This window comes from Podarcis raffonei, chromosome 2 (genome assembly GCF_027172205.1).
Source record: "Podarcis raffonei isolate rPodRaf1 chromosome 2, rPodRaf1.pri, whole genome shotgun sequence".
In the NCBI taxonomy this organism is placed as follows: Eukaryota; Metazoa; Chordata; class Lepidosauria; order Squamata; family Lacertidae; genus Podarcis; species Podarcis raffonei.
The window spans coordinates 20,167,465-20,191,189 of record NC_070603.1 but is presented as its reverse complement, the minus strand read 5'-3'; the positions used below and the strand labels follow the sequence as shown (position 1 = coordinate 20,191,189).

Here is a 23,725-nt window from a genome sequence, read left to right as displayed (position 1 = left end):
TTACGTACTGGTCAGGTGAATACTCTTCTTTGAAAACCAGAACCATAAGTATCTATCAGGTCTTGACTGGTTAGGTGAGCAACATACTGTTCAGGAACTCTCTCTGTTCAGCACCTAAGGAGGTAATAATATCAAGTGCTGTGATATGCAATGGTTTTTAAATATCTATGAGGCCTAGCAACACTAAGTGCAAGTCAAATAACATCTGGTGCTGTGATTCTATTATTGAAAATGAAGCTAGTCATGGTCTGGTGCAGACATAGCACTTGCAAATTCCCTATTCACTTTCATTTTCAAAGCTAACCACGGGTAGTGAAAACCCTGGTGCTGATATGACTTAGCACCAGGGTTGGCTCAAAGGAGAAGGAGGAGGGAAGGGAAGGGAAGGGGGAATTCATGAGAAAAATGGGATGGAAAAGGACAACTTGAGTCCACAGGGTTCTCAAGTGATCAGACAGGGGCCTATCAGCACTGAGCCAACATGTCCCCAAACAACATTTCTTCATGCACTTCAAATCTACACAATTAGACATCACAGACACCAGCAGCTAGTCCATAGGACTATACACAAACTCTGAAAGAAAGCCTACAGAAGAAGGCATTCAGTCTGCAGAGCAGTCAGTGTAACCATGAAAGTTTTTTCCCCCATCCACTTCAGCTTGATACTATAAACCAGAGTAAAAGTGCTTGCTGAATTTAAGCCTGGTTCAGCTTTTATATATATCTATATCGCTATCTCACTAAAAGCATGGCTTAGTTACTCCTGTGCCAGTTGTAAGTACAGAGATTGGCATGGCGTTAAGAGGTTTACTGGAGACGGAATATCTAGTGCTAAGCTTTTCAGCCAAAGCCAAGCTGGAGTTACCATTTTTAGCATGCCAAAAACTTGGCCCAGACCTAGGTATCTTCATCTGTCTGATCCTTGGCAAGTTCTTGTTCGGATATGCTGGACACGTCGTCGTCGTCGTCTGTCTGTTCCCCTGAGTGATAGAGCATCAGCGCGTGCGTCTTGTGCGTAATGGTGACAGTGCAAGGGCCTTGTGCCCAGGGTTCTCCGTCCACCTGCATTGGCATCTTTGAATTCTTCAAGATTAACTGGAATTGGGAAGGTACGTAAAGAGAAAGAAGCAAAGTCAAACCGCTGCAGAGACGGCAAAACCTGAAAGCCGTGTCAGGCCAGGCAACTGAACTAGTGCAGGATGCTTAATGTCTGGTAGCAGATAATAATAATAATAGTAATAGTAATAATAAATAAATAAATAAATAAATAAATAAATAATAATAATAATAATAATAATAATAATATATTATTTATACCCCGCCCATCTGGCTGGGCCTCCCCAGCCACTCTGGGCGGCTTCCAAAAAAATATTAAAATACTGTAATACATCAAACATTAAAAGCTTCCCTAAACAGGGCTGCCTTCAGATGTCTTCTAAAAGTCTGGTAGTTGTTGTTCTCTTTGACATCTGGTGGGAGGGCGTTCCACAGGGAGGGCACCACTACCAAGAAGGCCCTCTGCCTGGTTCCCTGTAACTTGGCCTCTCGCAGTGAGGGAACCGCCAGAAGGCCCTCGGTGCTGGACCTCAGTGTCCAGGTAGAACGATGGGGGTGGAGACGCTCCTTCAGATATACTGGACCGAGGCGATTTAGGGCTTTAAAGGTCAGCACCAACACTTTGAATTGTGCTCGGAAACGTGCTCATGGCATTTATTAAATGGCAAGAGAAAGTTTAGGGGCAAAAAATAAACTTCACTGGCATTTAATGGGAAAAGGGGAGTTAAAAAGGGAGACTTGAGGGGAGGAAGGAGGCAACTAGCTGTTCAACTCAAGACTGTTTAGACTGGCGGAAAAAGGAGACTTCCTTGGCTCAAACCAGCAGAGCTACATACAGATAATGAAAGGGGATTCCTGTTTCCTTCCTTCCCTATTCTTCCTTTCATGCTACTTGAGCTTCTTTCACAACAGCAAAACCCACTGCATTTGTTAAAGGCAGTTAGTGGTCCCCACCCACTGAGACAAGGCAGGCTAGAAATCCACGAGTAAAAGATATTTTGGATGTATGTTATGTTTTTAAGTTGAATTGCAATCTGCCCTAGCTTCTCCAGATGAAACGTGTGTGTGTGTGTGTGTGTGTGTGTGTGTGTGTGTCTAAAAATAGTAGATTTAATAAACAAGTAAGCAACCACCCCATTTTTCAAATCAACCCCCAAGACTGTAGATTATGGTTCGTGAGTAGATTATGTATGGTTCGTGAGTTTCCTAGAATGTCACTTGAAACTGAACAGGTTGCTCTGAAGCCACTATTTGGGGTGTAACACTACCAATGCCCTAATAAAATTAAGTGGCACTAACTCTGCTGACTGCCTGCTGCAGAAAAAAAAAGTAGCAGGCTGGTTAGCCAAAAGTTAACTAAACCACCAGTCAAAAGCACATGCCTAGCACTTATTTTAAAGATACAATGCAGTCACACAGCATCCTCCTGAAGGTCCTCCTCTGCTTTGGTCAGTCTGTCCACACAATAGACTGAAGTGACTTTGGAATCCACAAGATATGTGTGGCCCTCATAACAAGCTGGGGATTAGCTTCCAGATGAAGATGGAGCCAAGGTACCTGCTGCTTGTACTACTGGGCCCAGTGCCAGAAGGCTGAACCAAGAGCATGGAAAACAGCCCTGGAGGCCCACCCTGAAATTATCACCTACCCTCACAGTGTGGGCCTGTCCTAGCCGAATGGGATTTGCGAGCTTCACTTGAATCTGAGCGCAGTGAAAAGAGCCATTTACTCCAACAACTTCCAGCAGCCCATCATCATGCCTAAGAGAGAGAAAAGGGGAGCTTCTTACCATGATAAGCACAACTTTAAACATGACTCATCAAAGAAGAACACTTCAGCCATACTTCAAAATGTTTCCGCTGCTTCAGCAGTCCAGTATGCATGTTGCTGCAAAACAATTCTACAAGTCCCCACACAGTGAGCAAACCCCTGGATACACAAGCCCCAAAACTTTTACCAAATGCACACAGATCACGTACAAAAGATTATATAATATTACCTTGCCGGAGGGTAAAGTTCATCCCCCATTCCTTCCCACAATCTACAGCCGCCTCCCCAGTAGGCGATATTCAGAACTATGATGCCTTCCAAGCTGGGCAAATCAATTCTCTCTCCATCCAACTCTAGCTTTAAAAGAGATACAACAGATTGTTAGCAAGTTACATTGGCAAGAGAGAGGCGCCATCACCAACTCTTTGAAAGATTCCATCAACGGTGTCTCTGAAAATTTTTACACATCACTTCGGAAGACAGGTGAACTAACGCCAGTGTACTGGAATAAGGAAAGATCACCAGTGTTGAAGCGATGATTCTTCAACATCAACTTTGTTGGACTGGTCATGTTGCGCGGATGCCTGATGATCGTCTTCCAAAGCAACTATTCTACTCCGAACTTAAAAATGGAAAGTCTAATACTGGTGGTTAACAAAAGAGGTTCAAAGACTCTCTCAAGGCAAATCTTTAAAAATGTAGTATAAACACTGACAACTGGGAAACACTGGCCTGTGAGCGCTCCAATTGGAGAACAGCCTTTACCAAAGGTGTCATGGGTTTTGAAGACACTCAAACTCAGGAGAAAAGGGAGAAATGCGCTAAGAGCAAGGCATGCTTGGCAAACCCTAACCGTGATCAACTCCTGCCCAGAAATCTATGTCCCCACTGTGGAAGGATGTGTGGATCCAGAATTGGCCTCCACAGTCACTTACGGACTCACTTTTAAAACCATGTTTATGGAAGACAATCTTATTTGCCTATGAGTGATTGCCAGAGAAGAAGAAAAGAAGACACTGGCAAGGGCAAATTGAAAGCTAGACTTTTGGGTATGTCAGGAAGGGACTCTAAGTGAGGCATGCTGCCATTTTACACAGAAGAGTTCTGAGGGTTCAAGGCAACCTCCATTTTTTGGCTCAATAAAAGTGAGAAGACTATGGGGAGTGAGGCCAAGCCAAATAATCCCATTATTGGCCGAAGCCCACCACAAACCTCTGATTCCCATCTGAACTGGTCAATCATTTTTGCTCTCCAAGAGCATTTTGGATTTATTATGTCTGAGATGGTTTCTCTGCCCAGCTCTACTACAAAATGAACTAAGTATGACGAGGAGGAAACAACCATCTTACCTCAATCTTTTTGTTCAAATCCTTACACTCCTGTACTAAGCAATCTTTGGTCCCATAGAAAAAATATACCGCCTGCAAAGAAAGAAAGACTGTTGTGAAAAGGAAAGCCTGCACACAGAGGAGCTTTTACTTTTGCTACCACAACTTCTTTTGGAGATTTTTTAAATTAAATGTTAGGGTTCTGAAAAGGTAAGTATTAAAACAAGCTTTGGTTTTACCCAACGTACCTTGTTAATAATCCTACTGGAAAAGAGAGAGGGAGACTTCTCACGATGTGTGTGAAAGTTTAAAGCCATGAGGGCATCTGGACCCGTGGAAAAGTAGTTGTTCATTGTGAAGACCTGCAAGAAGAGAGAGAAGCATCAACAGTTTTAGCACTTGGCTTCTTCTGTGTTAGGGACGCGGGTGGCGCTGTGGGTTAAACCACAGAGCCTAGGGCTTGCCAATCAGAAGGTCGGCAGTTCGAATCCCCACGACGGGGTGAGCTCCCATTGCTCGGTCCCTGCTCCTGCCAACCTAGCAGTTCGAAAGCACATCAAAGTGCAAGTAGATAAATAGGTAAAAGCAGGAAGGTAAACAGTGTTTCCATGCGCTGCTCTGGTTTGCCAGAAGCGGCTTAGTCGTGCTGGCCACATGACCCGGAAGCTGTATGCCGGCTCCCTCGGCCAATAAAGCGAGATGAGCGCCGCAACCCCAGAGTCGTCCGCGACTGGACCTAATGGTCAAGGGTCCCTTTACCTTAGCCTCTGTGTTGTGCAGCCTGATCTTGCTCAGAAGTAGATCCCACTCATAAAACTGTTGTTTTAACAGATTTATTTTATTTTTTTAAAGTTTCCTATGTTTGTAGAAAAATTTATACAGTGCTACCTTGGATGTCAAACTTAATCTATTCCAGGAGTCCGCTTGACTCCCAGAACCATTCAGAAATCAAGGTGTGGCTTCTGATTGGCTGCAGGAGCTTCCTGCACTCAATCGGAAGCCACGTCGGAAGTTCGGTTTCTGAAAAACGTCTGCAAACTGGAACACTCACTTCCAGGTTTGAGGTGTTCAGGAGCTGATTTGTTTGGGAGCCAAGCCGTTCAACAACCAAGGTATCACTGTACAATGTGATTTAGGCAGCTGTCCGAACCCCTGATCCACTCACTGGAGGGTGGTAGTATATGGAACAAAAATCTCCCTTCACACAGCCCCATGCAGTCCCACCCCTGGAGGGTATAACTAAGCTGAATCCAGAAGTCCTGAGGAACCATGATTGATTAAGCAGCAGCTTACTAGACCCTCAATTTAACTAGTCCTCTATTCTTTCCAAAATCCCAGCAACCCATAGGACCAAGATGTTTCAGTGCCAGAAGGTGTCCACTGGTGACCGAGCAGCATTTTTTTGTCCTCCCCAGGCTTAGAGCGATTAAATACATGCACACATTTCCAAATCGTACCTTAAGCTTCCTTAAGTTGTAGTATCCTTTGTTTGTTACCTGAACCTTCCACCTACAGAAGGGGAGAAAAGGCGCAGATTGTACATTTTTGTTTGCATTTCAAAGCCAAATTCTCAAGCATGTGGGCATGTTCAGGGATGCAGGAGAGGATATATTGTTTAATGATATCTTTCCTAACTTGCGTTAGCAAGTTCTATATCTTAGCAGAGTAACATTCCCCTGTAAACGCACAGCGGTTTGCTTGTTTTAGGCTCGTCTGAGCCTCCCAATATAAGATTCCTGGTAAGATCCCTTCTACTCCCTCATAAAAAGAACAGACACAACAGTCTTATTAAAGTCAATATAAAAGTAGTTTACTCACAATCATTCAGTTCACAGTTGGATCCCTGAAGGCACTTAGGTTACAAAACTATATACACATGTGGAACTATCCCAAAAGGGTGTTAGTTCCTAAGCGACTGAGAACAGGCAGTCACTTCTGCAAACACACGGAAAAGCAAAATGGAGAAGAAAGCAAAAGAAGGAGCTGTGCCCAGGTTAGGCCACACACACACACACACACACACACACACACACACACCTCTAGTCACATGCAGAGGAAGTTTGTCGCAGCTCAGGAGGAAACAAGAAGTTTTCTCCTGGCTGGAACAAAGCATTCCCTAGCATGTCCACTCTAGGAATGTTGTACTTGACTGCTATGGGTTTCACATCCCACAAAACAAGCCTCAGGCGGCATGTCAAAATGCCAAATAAAGGAACATGCAATGTGGCAGAGATGGCAACTTGGCTCTACTTGCCTTACAGGTTGAAACTGACATTAGGAAAAAAATAAAACAACCCCCTTTTGAACATTGTGCTTTTAGGAATCATGACAGTTGCTGAGCAAGTCCTTCAAGATAAGGCTTCAGGACCAGGGCTGCCATCCAAACCCAACTTAATTTGAAGCAAGTCCTACTGCTTTCAAGACATGTGTAGGACTGTGCTGTAACTGTGTTCATCTTGCCTGCATATGAGTGGGGTGAGGCTAGCCTTTCTTCGTCAGAAACAAGGTATCCTGGAGCACAACCCTTATTTACATAAGATTTCTATTTAAGACTTTATAGAAATGGACAACATTACCACATCAATCCCTCAAAGGGCAAGGAAAACCCACATTTATACACAGTGTGATGGACAACATCATTATTTTGCAGCTTTTTCTTCCCCTCCTGGAACTAACTGTGCTCAGCTACCTACATGAGAACGACCATTTTCCATCACTAGTGCAAACCTCTTGAACCATGGCCCTACAACTTTCTTTGGGCGATTTTCCAAAAAAAGCTCAAAGAACTTGTTGTGTCTGGATTTTTACTTCTTGAAATATGGCAACCTTATTCTAGACTGTAACAGCCACAAAGAAACATGGGTTCTGCCTTACTACATATTGTGTGTTTTTTAAAAACTCTATTGAGTACAGGTCATCTTGAGGGTCCTGTTGTGTGTACAAGTTAATTTAGCTAAGTTATAAATCTATGTGTGTGTGTGTATGAAGGCTGCGGTGCACATCTATTTGTAAAGAAGGCCCACTGTATGCATGGTGCTTACCACGGAGTAAATGGGCATGGTGGTGTTTCCTGTGAATGGAAGGTGTATGTTGCCAAACACAAAATGACCCCTGGATGTTTCAGTCGGTTGAGCATGAGACTCTTAATCTCAGGGTTGTGGATTTTGAGCCCCAAATTGGGCAAGGTTCCTGCATTGCAGGGGGCTGGACTGGACGATTAGCCTTGGGGTCCCTTTCCAACTCTACAATTCTGTGATTCCATTTAGAGACCACCTAACATCCCAAAGCCTCGAAAGCGTGTACAAGAGAACAAATTTTATATAAAGAAATAAAAACAGATAGCGTATGCCATGGGGCCCCCAGTACCTAAACCCATTGAAATCCTGCTGCAGTTTTATAAACTGGAAATGCTCCGCTTGTACTTGCCTGCATTTGGATTAAAAATGAGACATTCAGTTTCTGCAAAGCAGCTTATTGAAGGGCTCCCTGATCTCTAATCACCATGGGCTTTGCTTCCATGTACAGCTGCTTCCTATGTGACCTCTAAACCTTCCCCCCCTTTTAATTGGACCACCCTCCCCCCTGGGTTTAATCTTTCTTGGTTAAATTAAATTAATCATAACTACTCACACCACTAAAACATTTAGAACCTGGTATGACTCAGGCAGGCATTGAAACAGAGCTGTAGCAATGCACAGAACTGAGGACAGATGTCAGAACTCAACGGATCAGTTCCCCTATAGTGATATTTTAGAGAGGTTAGAGGGTGGGAGGAACAAGCAAGGATCTTAGAGATGGCTTGCTTGGAAGCTCACCTGTCCAGCTTGATTCCATCAGCATCCATCACGTTGCGCAAAATCTGCTCCACGGGGACCTCTCCGGCATAGCCAGCCCCCCAGCCCAGTGTATTCGACAGATCATTCCCCGTTCCCAAGGGTAAGATCGCAACCTGTGGGATGTAGCGCTCTTGGCCCTGCCAAACAGAAGTATTGATTCAGCATTAAGGCTCTTGATTTTACACGGTTGGCAACTCCTCAAATTTAATCCCAGAATATAAAAGGCTGCCTAAAAACACCATTAACTGGAAATCTGATTCAAAAATTGCTATTAAATGTTACAGCTGGAAGGCTAAAGAAAGCATATGACAAAATTATATACTAATTGAAGGAAAGGGTATGTAACTTTCCTCTTCTCTACCTTTACATATATATTTTAGATACCAACAAATAGAGAGAGACCAGACCGGAAATAATAATAATAATAATGGATGGGAGCCTGAAATTAGCTGCTTGTAAGAAACCTATATAAACAGGGATTCTCAAATGGAAAAACAGGGTTCCTTGGGGTGTCTGCAACCTGCTTCCAAAGCTATGATAGTCTTTGAGGTGGGGAAAACAAGTGAAGTATTATAACCACCTTTGAGATCAGTTATATTGGAACTGATCACCTGACAGTAACGCCCAACAAAACATCCTTTCCAGTCACCAAAAAGGTAATTGTCACAAAATAAAAACAATGCCCCCCCCCAAATAGGAGAACTAAAACCACACCAGCGACCAAATGTACCTAAAAGGAGGCAGTTCTTTGCTGGAAAAAATTAAGCAGTAGCAAAATTTGCAGGAATGAAGAATGAAACAGGAAAAATGACAGGGTGCCATTTTGGGAAACTGTGTGTTAGAAGCACAGAGCAAGGGTTGTGGAACAATTAAATAAATACATAAATAACAATAATAATAATAAAAATAATTTTTTTTATTTATATCCCGCCCTCCCCAGCCGAAGCCGGGCTCAGGGCAGCTAACAACACTAAAATAGTGCAACATTCTTAAAACATTATAAAAATAATGCACAACATATGGGTGGGGAGAGAGGAGGGCTGACTACTTATGGCACCTTTGCCAATGACCTATGGCAGTCTTATTTAGCAATATGAAAAGGTAGCCTTCATAGATGCTCTCCGGAATAAACACTTTTCACTTATTTCTAATGAATTCGTTTATAATTTTATGCTCTTATAAATGGCCTTTGTGCCGTTAAAGGTTTGGAGAAATCCAAGGCTACACCTTGCTTAGAACATTCTCTCTCTCCCCCGCCCCCAAATAAAAGTTTTAAATGGTACTCCTGGTAAAAAGGAAAAAAGGAGGCAGATTAAAGTTACTCCGGGAGCATATAGTAAAGTGACAACATGGGTTGTTTGGCCTGCAGTACTGGGTCAGGTAGGGATGCGGGTGGCGCTGTGGGTTAAACCACAGAGCCTAGGACTTGCCAATCAGAAGGTTGACGGTTCAAATCCCCGCGACGGGGTGAGCTCCCATTGCTCGGTCCCTGATCCTGCCAACCTAGCAGTTCGAAAGCACGTCAAAGTGCAAGTAGATAAATAGATACCGCTCCAGCGGGAAGGTAAACGGCTTTTCCGTGTGCTGCTCTGGTTCGCCAGAGCAGAACTTAATGACCCGGAAGCTGTACGCCGGCTCCCTTAGCCAATAAAGCGAGATGAGCGCCGCAACCCCAGAGTCGGCCACGACTGGACCTAATGGTCAGGGGTCCCTTTATCCTTTACCGGGTCAGGTGAACCTGGCACAGATGGGAGTGCGAAGAAATCAGTGGGTTGCCAAGTCACTTTGGGACACCATACCTTGATCTTCATGTTATCAATCGCATCCAAGACCCAGCCCACGGTGCCATCTCCCCCACAGACAAGTACTCTAGCAGAATTGCAAGGCAACCAAGTGCAGAGCTGCAGTGCTTTTGCAGGTGTTGTTTTGGTTAGCTCAAAAATCTGGAAATTAAATAGAATTTATTTGTTTAACGGCAAGGATTTATAAACCACCAAACATACAAAATACCTTTTAAGCCTTGAAATCATATACAAAATAAGAGACAGATTTTTTTATTTTTATTTTGTACCTTTTAAAAAGGAGCTTATTCCTAAAATGGCAGTCAGAAATATTTTACTTCACAGGTCAAATATTGTCACTATGATAAGAAAGCAAACAGCAAAACAATGCACTGATACACTACAATCTAATTGTGCCTAAAGAGAATTTCCATCTATATAGTGATGGTTTTCTGCCTTGTCTTTACAAGCGAGATAAGATATTATTGAATACGTTAGGTGTGTTACGCTTTGAGGCTACTTGCGACACAGCCTGTTTGCACAGAGAATTTCAAAAGCCTGGCTCCCCTAGATTTAAAAACTCATTTGAGATTTGGGAGGAAGAGAACTAAAAAAATTAAACAGGAAACTTAAGGAACAAAAGGCTCCTGTCATAGCATCCTGTGCCATTGCCCAGTTGAGTTCAAGGCACAAAACGTAGGGAGAACGCTGCAAGTGTTTCCAAAAGCAAGTGGGTTATTTTAGTGCGGCTTTGAAACAAACAACGAAGAAAGAAAATACACAACGCAGAGAGAGGGGAAAAACCAGCACCCATTCCTCCTCCTCCTCTAAAAACACATTTAACATTCCTGACCAATTTAAAACGGAGAAACAAGAAGGGCCTTTCTCCATGTGCAGTGTAACCATAGTGCAAAAGGCTTGCACAAAACAACTGTGCAGTGTTCAATTTGTAAGAGTAAACACAACAATGTGCTGCACTCTTTTTTTCGTAGGAGATACGTTTGCTGCCGTGTAGCACATTTGATTAAATCCTGCTGTGCACACAGCCTGATCAGCAGGAAAGCACAGGAACTCCATAACAACTGGCAACGGAAGGTCACAAAACAGCACAACACGTTTAAGGGGAGGGAGTCGTTGTGTTGCCCCTGGCCACAAATGATAACCAAGGACCACCCTATGTCCACAGAACCAATTCAACAGATCAAGACAGGGCTGCCATATGCCTGGGATTTCCCAGATATTACCAGGATTTCAAAGGTGGAAGCGACGTCCTGGGCGGGGATTTCCGGAAGGCAGCAGTTTATCCTGGATATTCAGCAAGTAAACTGGAAAATCTGGGTGGTTTTTTGTTGCATTTTCATTAAAAAAAGCTCAGTAATTTTGGGCTCTTCCTAAAAAAAGGGTGTCCTGGTTTTTACTTTTTGAAATATGGCAAGCCTAATTAAGACCCAGGTCAGAAGATGGTGTATACTCTGTGATACGTACATCCTGTGAATTTTGTCCAGCTTTGGATAGAAAGTGTCTACTCCCCCGCCCCGCACAAGCCCCATCCTGTTTACCTTGTCCTTGTCTTGAAGCAGAAGCCTAAGAACCCAAGGAATGGTTTTAAGGCACCTGCAGTTTCTGCAGCAAAAGCCTTCAGACAAAACAGCTTGGAACAGAAAGTGTGTTTGTGTGAGGTTTGAGGGTTATGCAGAATTGTTTGTGGCTACTTGATGTACTCAAAGTAAGAAGGGGGAAAGGAACCTTTTCAGAGATCCTCTTTCTTCACACATTCTAAGGTCAAGCCCAGCCAACAAAAAATTCCTTCTAGAGAACTCTGGCTTAAGCTGGCAGAAGAGAGGGGAGATGTAAATGTTCACCTGCACAGCAGTGCATGGTTGCTGTTTTTTGTAAACAAGTGCCAGGGTTTTTTTTTCTGGGGAAGTCAGGTAAGAAGGATTCTATGTTTTGTTTTTGGTCATTTACAATTTGTGACAAGGAATCTGTCATGAAAGGCTCATATGCAATGATACATACACCTCACCCCCCAGCCAGTAATTTCTCATGCCCATTTCAAGTTGCATCAAGATTTTTTAAAGATTAAACTCTAAACATTTTCTTCCTATGACCCACACCCGAGTTTCCATTTTCTTTAAGTAGAACTTCCACTTGTTGTTTTTAAAGCCACACATATACAGTAAAATTAGTTGCTAAAAAAGCTGTAGGCTAAAACTTTTGTGAATTGATTTGCAAGGCTGTAGTACTACTTCAGGAAAATCAAGCTTATCAAAACACACTTTATGCTTAGTTCTAAAACATGACAACAGGGTTTTCCTGAGCAAACAAGGAGGCTATAATTATTATAATTATGGTCTTGTCTTGCTGTTCCTTCAAGCAGCTAAGTAGTAGGGCATGTTCCCTTCCTTTCAAACTTGCCATGGGGTAGATTTAGGCTGAGACAGTAACCAGCCCAAGATGTTTCCTCAGTTCTAGTGTGGCACTCTAACCACTACACTATGCTGTCCTGTGCATGTTTTGCTAAATCTTACTGTGTTCAGTGGGGCTTACTCCCTAGAAAGCATGTTTGGGATTGTACCCTGAGGGTCTTTAGCATATTGTATTTAAAATATATCAACCCCCCCCCCACTCAGCAATAAGATTCATTCAACAATAAAACAATTTCAATGAATCAGTACAATTACCTGAATTGGGTTTAGTAACATCTTAAATTGCCCAAGCAATGTTTCCCCCATATTGTTTCCACTCCGAGTATTAGCCAGAATGATTAGGGGAGTCCAGTTTTTCCCACAGGAGGCAGCTAGCTGCAGAACAGAAACAAACAAGTAAGTATTTGCATGCAGATCTGTGTGATGAAGCAGATAAAAAGCACTTGGTTCTTTCCTTTCTTATTTCATTGTTAGGTAACTAACTAAAACTATGAAAGAGAGACTGAACCCTTTAGAATAATATTTCAGAAAAAAGCTACAGCAAAATAAACAGCTTTGCAGTTTAGACAAAACACTACTTTTTTCCACTTCCAAACAATATTTAAGGGCTAAATCACATAAGCTAATTTGTGTATTATGTATTTTATGCAGACTTATGCAAACTTTATGCCTGTGACATCTTCGAAGGATCAACAACTCCTACAGCATGGAAGAACTCCATGAGATTATTACCTAATCCTTCAGATGGAATGGAGCCACGAACATTGGGTTAGCATGGTTTATCTGGAATAAACAGCATACCAACCGCTCCTGCTTTGCTGCCCCCTACCACTGTATTAGCAAAATAAAACAAATCTGGAAGCCTTGGCTTTATATTATGTGCAAACCAGTGTTTGTAATTTGTTGTCCTCTATCAAACCATGGCCAGCAGCAGACAGAGAGGAACAAACAACACTCCCTGGTTGGGATGTAAAGGGGAAACCATGGTTTCCTGGTTTTTCTTTTTTAATTCCCACTTGCATGATGTTCTCCTCCATCCTTTGAAGGGCCATTGGTTCCCCATCTCTGATGCAGCTCTAGAGCAAGGCTTACCTTGCCATAGTCCACTCTTTTGTCTTTTCGCATCTGACTGACATTGAATAAGTAATATGGAGGAATAATTAAGTTGCGAAATTCTCCTAGCTCACATGTCCCGTTCTTCAAAGCGCTCTGCATACATTCATCGTGTACGGTTTGCTGACACCACACACACCTGAAAAGAAAATAATAAGGTTGACTGAACTCAAGCAACTGTTTTTTGTTTGTTTGTTTTTTGCCAGGCAGCTGCTGAGAAAGACATTTTTAACAGGCTCAAGAAGAAAAGTGGGTAGGGCCACAGTTCGCACGGTGCAATCATGAAATAAGAAAATCTCTGCTGCCTCCTTATTTCTCTCAACTCATGAGTTGTTATATGGATTTTGAAGGATGAAACAAGTACAGTGGTACCCTGGTTTACAATCACAATCCGTTCCGGGGATCTGTTTGTAAACCAAAACAGGTTATAACCCAAGGCACGCTTTCACCAATGGGGCCTCCAAATTTTTTTTGTTCGTAATCCCCCCAAAATGGTTTGTAATCCAAAACGTATGCAAACCAAGACGTATGCAAGACATACCCATCTCCCACAACTCTTTTAGAAAAATGTCCTCCATATGTCTATACAATCCCTCCCCCTCTCTCTCATATATCTATATCTATAGATATAGTCATGCTGGCCACATGACCCGGAAGCTGTACGCTGGCTCCCTTGGCCAATAAAGCGAGATGAGCGCCGCAACCCCAGAGTTGGCCACGACTGGAGCTAATGGTCAGGGGTCCCTTTACCTTTACCTAGGGGGAGAGGTAGGGGATTCCCTATCATGTGAGTGGAGCTCCACTTGCATAGCATTTGCTACAACACTCAGACAATTTGCCTGTTTTATTATTTTTTGCAGCCCCTATTTTCTATTTTAAACCAAAAGCCACCTATGAGTCAAAAATGTTGTATATAAATGCAGTAAACAATCAAGTCTAAAGGGCAAAAAGCCCCAATATACCAGAGACCTGTTTCCCCCACTTCTGCATTATTCTCTCTGAGGTGCCCCCACTTTAAGGATCCATGCCAGATTCAGCCAGCAAGGACATATATAAAAGCACGCACAGCATTTTCCACCGGTTACAAAACACTCTCTCGCTGAAGACAAGCCCAAGTCAAATCCTGAGCACTGACTGGGTGGAAGCACCACAAGATCTACATTTTTGAGATTGTCTCGGGGTTCAGGGGAAAGTAGGGAAAGTTCAGTGCATTATTCAATTTTATTCTATTTTTACTGGATTTTTTTTTTAAAAAAATGATTTTTATTACTATGTAATGAACACTATAAAAATGAACATCAAAAAACCAACAAGCAGATAAGCTGTATAAATAGAAAGGCTTATAAGGTAATCTCTAGCAATAGTCAAGCTATTTTTAAAAAATCTACATACCAACTCTGTGCCTTTAAACTGGAATAACAAAATGCTTACAGTGGTACCTCTGGTTACGTACTTAATTCGTTCTGGAGGTCCGTTCTTAACCTGAAACTGTTCTTAACCTGAAGCACCACTTTAGCTAATGGGGCCTCCTGCTGCTGCCGCGCCGCCGGAGCACGATTTCTGTTCTCATCCTGAAGCAAAGTTCTTAACCCAAGGTACTATTTCTGGGTTAGCGGAGTCTGTAACCTGAAGCGTATGTAACCCGAGGTACCACTGTATTGGTATAAAGGTAAAGGTAAAGGTACCCCTGCCTGTACGGGCCAGTCTTGCCAGACTCTAGGGTTGTGCGCTCATCTCACTCTATAGGCCGGGAGCCAGCGCCTTGTCCGCAGACACTTCCGGGTCACGTGGCCAGCATGACAAGCTGCATCTGGCGAGCCAGCGCAGCACACGGAACACCGTTTACCTTCCCGCTGGCAAGCTATCCCTATTTATCTACTTGCACCCGGGGGTGCTTTTGAACTGCTAGGTTGGCAGGCGCTGGGACCGAGCAATGGGAGCGCACCCTGCCGCGGGGATTCGAATCGCCGACCATGCGATCAGCAAGTCCTAGGCACTGAGGTTTTACCCACAGCGCCACCCGCGTCCCTCTGGGTTAGTGAAGTCTGTAACCTGAAGCGTATATAACCCGAGATACCACTGTAATGGTATAGCTACCGTAAAAAGATGCCCATGGTGAGTGGCATCCCACTAAGTTTTACTCAGAGTAAACCTACTGGGCCAGATTCAACTAAACAGCTGTGCTAGCAAGAGCCAGTAATACAACTCTCATGAGTGCTGAGAGGATTTTCCCACGATTCCCTGCCCGTGCTTGAAACTCCTATTGTTCTAGGTGCATTTTGCGACAGGGAATTTCATTAGCGTGAGCTGTTTCTGAGCTCTGGGCGCAGTACTGCGCCTAAGATTTTGGATTAAAACTGCAGAGTGGAAGGAAAGGAAGATCTTTTTCCGCCTGCCCACTTCCAGCTACTCTCTGAAGACTGGAGAAGAGGCCGTCTTAAGAATTTGAGGGGGGTAGACAGGGGAAGGACTAAGGCCATGTAGAACCTAATATTTTAGCTGCAGTTCATTTATTTTCAGCTTTGTATTCCTGTTATTAAAGAAGCGCACCTGGACATTCCATTGTTGCGCCCAGAACCTAGGTTTAAGGTGCCATTTAACTCCTAGCTTTCGTATCTCAGTTTCTGACACTGTTCCCTGCCCCCCAAATCAGCTTGGGGGACAGGGGGTTTCAGGAAAACCCCCAGAACAGTGCATTGGGGTGGAGTCTTGCACTGATAGAAAAACCGTAATAGTGCAATGCTGGAATTCCACCCTCTGAAATTAATGGCCCTAACTTAGCCACGGTCATGAATTTGAATAGGTCTACTCGGAGTAAAGCTTAGTTGCATACCACCCTACATCACAACAGGTGTGATCACCACTTCCACTTGACCAAAGTCTTTCACTCCCTGATCCACCTGGAAAATGCACACAATCCTGGGTCTGACAGTGGTGCTGCCAAACCACGTTTTGTATAAAGATGGATGGCTATAATCTCCTAAAGAACTGCCAGGGCCAACAAATAATAATTTCAATGCAGATGTCCACTATGAACAGGAAGCAATGCTGGCTGTTGCCATGTTAATAAAGGCACATCTACAAATAGGATGAAAGAAACTAGCCATAAATATCCTCCCCTGTGAAGGGGGGGAAACCTATTAATGCCTTGGATGTTCTTGCTGGAAAAGGTACACAACGTACTCTGGTACAAACTTATTAATATTAAACATTGTAAAATACTACATAGTAGGGATTCATTGAGGATAGGAGTGAATGAGGTCCTTAATGCACACTAAACAGACTAAGCTATTAAGAGGACATTTAACGCAAGTTTGGCTAAAAGCTTGAGAAGCAGTTTGGCCCGGTAACTTAAAAACCACAAGGTGAAAAAAGCACTCAAAAATCCAAAAGAAACAATTCCTAGAATCAACTATGTTGTTCCCTCCAAGCGCCAGATCAGCAATATAAGACCCACCAGGTGAACAGGGCACCTTTATGGGCCTTACCATCTGCTGCCAGAATTTAGAAAGAGATGCATGCTTCCTTTCAAAAGAATTTTATAGCCCTCACCGTCGCAGGGGAGTTGTGATGTCACCTTGAGAGTCCTTAGTTGGAACGGTGACCCAAAATACTTTCTGAACAAACAGAAAGGAAAAAGCGACTGAAGAACCCAAGCGCATTATGTCCAAGGCACTGAGATGAACGAATAAAAAAGGCAATTAAATACACTGCATTTTAACGTACTATTGTTTCAGCCATTTCATCTGCCTGGAACAATTAGCCCCTGCCAGATGGCAAACTACCTGCCTGCCTCATCCTACCTCTCTCTGGCACTTACACTTCCCTGGCCAGGAAAAAAGGTTGCATTTCTCTCTGCTTCCTGATTGTTGAACTCAACTGTGCCAGAAGGCAGAGATTAAAACATATGCATCTGTTATGCAATCAAGACTTGGGCTTGATTCGGAGGGGTGGGTGTGAGTGAGACTGGAGCAGGGTGGATAAAAATCAATGATTTTTTATAAAAATAATAATAAATAAAAATCTGATTTTTTAAAATTTAAATCAGATTTTTAAAATAAAATGCTTTTGGAGGAAAAATATTTCTAAAGATAGTTTTCTATTTAAGTTACATTATAGTCCAAAGGCTATTCATCAGGAAATAAGGATTTAAGTTTTTCATGTGTACTAAAACTCAGTCTGTTTTTTTAAAAAGAAATTGTTTAACCACATCAGTTAACAAACATGGATACATATGCTATAATGTTATTCTTTTAGTTAAATAAATTGTTTGAATTGTTACTAATGATTCTTTTTCTCCTTTCAATAAAGTACAGCAGAAAAGTTGTCCAAATATAAACAGTTAACTTATTAAACCTCACAATAATTTCATCATTATCTGTCTATGTATTTTTAACAGTATAACCAAATCAGTAATTTTTGATATAAGTGTAAAAACTACTCTGAAAATTTATTATTCCAAAAATGAAATCTTCATCTGGTTGTAAATATTAAGATTATACCAGCAAGAAGGAGTCTTTCTGTAAAAATAATGATTTAAATCACAAGTCTTACTGTCTAGTGATTTAAATTGATTTGATTTAAATCAAATCCACCCTGGACTGGAGGCAGGCAAGAAACTGGGGGGAAATGAAGAAATGAGAAGAATTGTGAAGCACTTTTGCTACAACAATCTTTTAAACATCTCTTTGCCACAGTTAAGAAAACTTCATGCAGAGCAGGGAAATGCGAGGATTCTGACCCACTCAATTGCTACAGAGATGTTCATGCTGGGTTAGGGTTAGGTGGGAAGAAAAGCTAAACTTCAGAAAGAGGAGATGCGTTCAGGATGTTTGCAAAACATTGCCCTCGGTTCTATATATTCCAGACCCTGAAAGTGCACTACTCAAGCAAGATCAAGACCCTAGGAAATAACTTTGAGAGTGATGCATATTATGGCCAATGACAGTGGTTTCCAAACTTTTTTCAAAGAGGGCCAGATTTGATGAAGTGAAGGGCCATGTGGACTGACCAAAGTTGTTGAGCTTCTTTTAGGATTGAAGTTGTTGAGGTTATTTTAGGATTTTACCCCAGGAAATAAACTGCCACAGGAGCCGGATTAAACCGACCGACGGGCCAGATTAGGCCCCCGAAATGGACTTTGGACATGCCTGGCCTATGATAACTGGACAAGAGGTGGGATTCTCATTCTTACTATCCAGAGATCAGATTGAAACGCCTTGGACACTATATTTAGGACTCTGTGTGCTAATCCAATTCTAAACTAGAACAGCAGTTGTATACTCTATAGAGCAAGCCACAGTGGCTAAGAACCTAATGTTCCACTCATAAACCTTCACTCTGATTTTAGCACACAGATGTCAAATTATTGCACAAGAACTTGAACGTATTAATGTCTAATTAATGCATGACTCGTTACAAAGCTCTTAATGCTTAAAAATTTCAGCTACAGTTTTGCCTAGGGGCCTATTTTCAAGGCCAAGGCTCAGTTATGCAACATCACTGAATAAATAAAACAGAGCCTTTGAGCATGTGCAGAGAACCATTTGCTCACCATAGATGAATATTAATCACCAGATTGTTCCCTTGCAATTGGGATTAGGGACTGGGCTTCCACACTAGTTGGGGTGGTTTATGTCCCAGCATTTCTGCCTTTGGTTAATTTTTCATGCAGCAATCTAATCCAAAGATGCATTTCAGTTGCATCAGAAGAATTGTACTTTCAGTTACTCTGCCCTTGGGCACATCGGTTCTCACTCAACTCATCACTAAATGTGAGGAAACAAGAGGGGCTTTCCCACCCACTTTTGGCTTCAAAGAAGATTCCAAGGGGAGGGTTGTCAAGAAAAGTCAGAGGAAAAAGCTGTCATGTGCCTGTCACATTCCCTATAGCAAAGATGGGGAATACTTGGTCTTTCACATTGTGATGGACTACAACTCCCATAATCTCTGACAAAGTATTTGCTCATCACAAGCAACCAGGGGTGTGGGGCCTTTCAAGCTTTCATTAGGCCAGCTTGTGGAATAAAGAGAATGAATACCTTCCCTTCATGTTTTAATATATATATTTCTATCTCTTTAACCTACTAAAATGGACTCTTGTGTACTTTTAGTATTAAATTAAACGCCTAAGCCAGTAAGAACAGGTTGTACTGCTCTCCAGGAGACGGAAGCTCTAAAGTTGAAAAGCGATCACTAAGAACACCTCACTACTTGGCCTACTTTCTTTGTAGTCTTTGGAAATACTGTAAATCATAGCTTCATTCAGCAGGGTACAGAGATCACAGATAAGAGTACTCATCATCTTATGCATGGAAAGTTAGAGGTAGCCTGTGAACACAATGAGAAAATGCAGAGCACATTTCAGATGACTCACCTCCACAGGGAAGCATTCTGCCACCACCGTGTCTCATAACTGTGACCCATTTGTGGTGTAGTAGTTAAGTGTTTGACTAGGATTGGGAGACCAGGGTTAAAATCCCCACTCAGCGATGAAGCTCACCTTTGGGCCATCACCACCTCTCATCTAACCTGCCTCACAGGGTTGTTGCAAGGATAAATTCAGAAGGGGGAGAAGAGCGTATGCCACTTTATGAGTACCTGGGCTACAAATGTAATAATAAATAAATTGTACTCCCGGCATTACCTGTAATCACACAGCTTGGGCTGGGTACCGCATTGCTGTTTGCACACGACACAGTAGCTGCACAGAGGGACGTTGCCACGGATCCACTGGTGTACCATAGAGGTCCTGAAGCCGCTTTCACCCCTCATTATTATTTCCTTGCAGAGGAAACGCCGGTCAGCCTTCTTCAGGCACTCTTCATCGACACACAGCCCACAGCAGTTGCAGAAAGCTCCCTGAAGGATGTGCAGAGAGCAGATGCAGCAATAGGTGGGCTGGCTGAAGAGATCTGTGTCCTGCCAATTGTGCTTGCTCTTACGCAAAATGTCCTGCATCAGTTCCTGTCTCCGAGATCGACGAAAGCTGCACCACAAGGTGATCAGTACTGGAACCATCACTGAGCACAGAGTCCAGAAGGCTAGACTCCATTCTTGAAACGGGCTTGGAGAAAATATGGAGCTGTTCCTTTCAACCCCTTCCATCCTTAATTGATTTAGTATCAATCTCTAGGTGTCAAATTAAACCTGATACAAGGGAGCACGTTTTGATCATGTAGGTCCCAACATAGATTTGCTCATGTTCATTTCAGCAGTTTTCCCTAATCTGCTATCGTTAACCACATTGCCTGTTCCTTCCTCATTAGGCCTTACTGCACAAAGCCTCACTTTTTCCTTTTATTTGTGGCTCCCCTAAAGAAAGGCTTAAACATCTGTGTCTTGAAATCAAATATCCACTTGTCCTAAAATACCTGACAAAGCAGAAGACTTAGTTTTACGTAATTCCAATGCTACATATGTTTCTCGTGCTATTAAATAGTTCACCACAACTTGTTTTTCTCCTATCAATGTACCCTTACAACATCACACCATCGTGACAACAGTGACTCCTTTCTTGCTATAGCTCACCTGTCCTTTGTTATAGCAGAAACCCAACACTAAGCCGATGCGCAGAAGCAAATGCCAAGTCCAAAAACAGAGTCAAGCACTTTCGCCTTCTATGCTATGAACAACAGCACCTCGTTTCACTCCTTGTTATGACTACCACTACCTTGCTACTTGCTCTACACACATAGAAGCACAAGAACAATCAATTTACCCCTTAACACCCACCCACACCCAGGGTGCAACACAGGTGGTTCCCCGCCCCTTTTAATGCCAGGCTTGCGCCTCTTGGGCCAACTTTAGTCCATGAGGGCAGGACAGCAGAAGGATGCAGCAGCTCCGGATTAAGTCATCTGAAATTAAAAAACAACAACCTGAATTAGCCTGAGGGTTGAGGGGACGGGCAGCAGATGCTTCATATTCCTGCATTGCAGGGAGCTGACTAGACAACCCTTGGGCTCATCTCTACAATTCTACGATTCCACGAAAACAGTGGCTGCTCACTCAGTTGCGGTACCTTCTTCTACCCTCAATAATGATGATAATAATTTTATTCTTTGTACCCCCACCCATCTCACTGGATTGTCCCAGCCACTCTGGGTGGCTTGACATATATAATAAAAGGAAATGAAACGTTACACAACCTAGATTCAGGCAGGTAGCCGTGTTGGTTTGACACAGTCAAAATAAAAAAATAAAGATAAATAATTGTCCAGTAGCACCTTATACAGTGGTACCTCTGATTCAGGACAGCATAGACATCTCTGCATGTGCTGATCTTTTGGAAAGCCAGTACAGTGGTACTTCAGGTTACGTACTTAATTTGTTCCAGAGGTCTGTTCTTAACCTGAAACTGTTCTTAACCTGAAGCACCACCTTAGCTAATGGGGCCTCCCGCTGCCACCGCACCACCGGAGCACGATTTCTGTTCTCATCCTGAAGCAAAGTTCTTAACCCGAGGTACTATTTCTGGGTTAGCGGAGTCTGTAACCTGAAGTGTCTGTAACCCGAGGTACCACTGTAAACCAACTAAGCTTGTTCTGGTTTAAGCTTTTGTATGCATGCACACTTCTTCAGATGCCAACCTGCCAGCACCTTCATATATAAAAGCGCACCTCACTCGGCTCTCGTTTCCCAGCAAATCAGGCCTAACGCTTGGCTTTTCCTTTTCATATATATATAGAATAGTAAAGAACCGCCCCACCTCAACACACCGTGAGGCTGCGAAATCCCTTCATAAACCTGGGGCGGCCACCTGCCCCTCCTACAAATTCACCGCCCCTGGACATTTCCAGGCAGAAGCAGCAGCGAACAGCCCTGGTAGTTCTGATGCTGCTGCTGCTGCTGGTCCCCCCTCCCAAAGTCCCCTCAGCCACCCCCGACTCCCCCCCCCCAGGTCCCTCACCGACAGCTCGACGGGACCCTCTGCAGAAGCAGCCAGACAAGGGATGAGCGCCGGAAGCGGAAGAGCTCTCTGAGCGGGAGAGGGGCGGGGTCAGGAGGAGGAGGAGGAACGGCGGGCCAGGAAGCTGCTGATGGGGGGTTGCTAGGAAACGGCCGCCCGGCCGCCGGCCTACATGACGAGGGGGAGAGGTCGAACAAGGGATGCTGATGAAAGGGACGGGCGAAGGGAAGGAGGAAGGGAGCTGATCACCTGCCGCCCCGCTCTGCGTCACTGACTCCCCTCCCGCCTGTGCTTTGGACTGGACTTTCTCTTGACTATAATTTGCTTTTTTGAAAACAGCAGCCTTTCACAAAAGATACGGGTGCTCTATACCCTCCAACGTGTCTCGGATGAAAATAGGGACACCCTGTTCCATAACAACAACAATAAAGTAATAATAATGATAGTAATAATGCTTCTTGTTTATATCCTGCCCATCTGGCTTTCCCAGTAGATAGACCTCTGGCACCATCATGCATTTTCCTTGTACGCTGAAGATGTTGTGCCTTTTCACCCTGATCTTTGACAATGGACACATTTTTGGATTTAACTTATTCTCTTGACTGTAATTTGCTTAAAACTGCTTTATACAGTGTTTTAAAATTGCTGTAACCCACCCTGGGGTCTTGGTAAAGAATGGGGAAGAAAATGAAATAATACATACCCTTCAACATTTCTCCAATGAAAGTGGGGTTTCCTCGTCTGTTGTAGTAGTAGTAGTATTTATACCCCACCAATCTGACTGGGTTGCCCCAGCCACTTTGGATGGCTTCCAACATATATAAAAACATAATAAAACATTAAGCGCTAAAAAAGCTCCCCTATACAGAGCTGCCATCAGATGTCTTCTAAAGGTTGTAGTTACTTATCTCCTTGGCTCAGGGGTCACACACAATTCCATATCCTCCAACATTTCTCCGATGAAAATAGGGTCATCCTAAAGAAAAGTGGGACATTCCAGGTTCAAATCAGAAACCAGGATGGCTTCTGTAATCTGGGTCTATCCCTGGAAAATAGGGACACTTGAAGGGTCTGGTGCTTCCCATCTTGTAATTCAAACATAAAGTGAAGCTTAAAGACCAATATCAACAGTGCTATCAGGAGGGGTTTTCCCTCCCTAATTATATCACAACCACAATCCATTTGTTGCAGGATTAAAGTCTTAAAGAGTTGTACCCAACGAAGACCTACCCAAGGTAGTCCCACTGAAATTAACAGATTTCAATTAGTCATGCATGCTAATTTAAGTGGGTTTACTGAGCGGAACTAGCCTCAGATATAACGCAGAGTGATTTATTACAGAGAAGGTGGATTGGCAGATGGCAATCCCGCTAGAGGGAGCTAAATTGAAAGAAGATGAGGAAGAAATGGAATACTTGTCTGAGATGTGCTGTTTGTGTGCTGAGCTTGAGAAGCCGTTTTCAAAGGCTGATGCCTAAACCCATTTGCCCGACTGCATGGT

At 43.2% G+C, this 23,725-nt stretch overlaps 1 protein-coding gene across 1 annotated transcript; it reads right to left on the bottom strand.

Annotated features, from left to right (window-relative positions):
• Window positions 1-273: 273 nt before the first annotated feature.
• DGKE (diacylglycerol kinase epsilon) lies at window positions 274-22,312 on the bottom strand. The gene is made up of 12 exons (XM_053375167.1): window positions 22,225-22,312; window positions 19,960-21,172; window positions 13,293-13,452; window positions 12,456-12,575; window positions 9,790-9,933; window positions 7,970-8,127; window positions 5,612-5,663; window positions 4,403-4,516; window positions 4,176-4,247; window positions 3,056-3,183; window positions 2,705-2,816; window positions 274-1,095 (listed from the first exon to the last, which is right to left on the bottom strand). The coding sequence occupies exons 2-12, from the start codon at window positions 20,418-20,420 to the stop codon at window positions 898-900; spliced, it is 1,719 nt and encodes a 572-aa protein (XP_053231142.1). The 5' UTR covers window positions 20,421-21,172; window positions 22,225-22,312; the 3' UTR covers window positions 274-897.
• Between the last annotated feature and the right edge of the window lie 1,413 nt (window positions 22,313-23,725).

Bases quoted from the DNA above. Each gene is read 5' to 3' on its own strand.
- DGKE (XM_053375167.1), bottom strand. From the start codon at position 20,420: ATGGAAGGGGTTGAAAGGAACAGCTCCATATTTTCTCCAAGCCCGTTT. The intron at 5,664-7,969 runs GTGAGCTTCCAA...CCCCTTCTGTAG, and splicing joins GATGGAATCAAGCTGGACAG to GTGGAAGGTTCAGGTAACAA. The intron at 4,517-5,611 runs GTACGATTTGGA...CTCTTCTTGCAG, and splicing joins ACAACTTAAGGAAGCTTAAG to GTCTTCACAATGAACAACTA.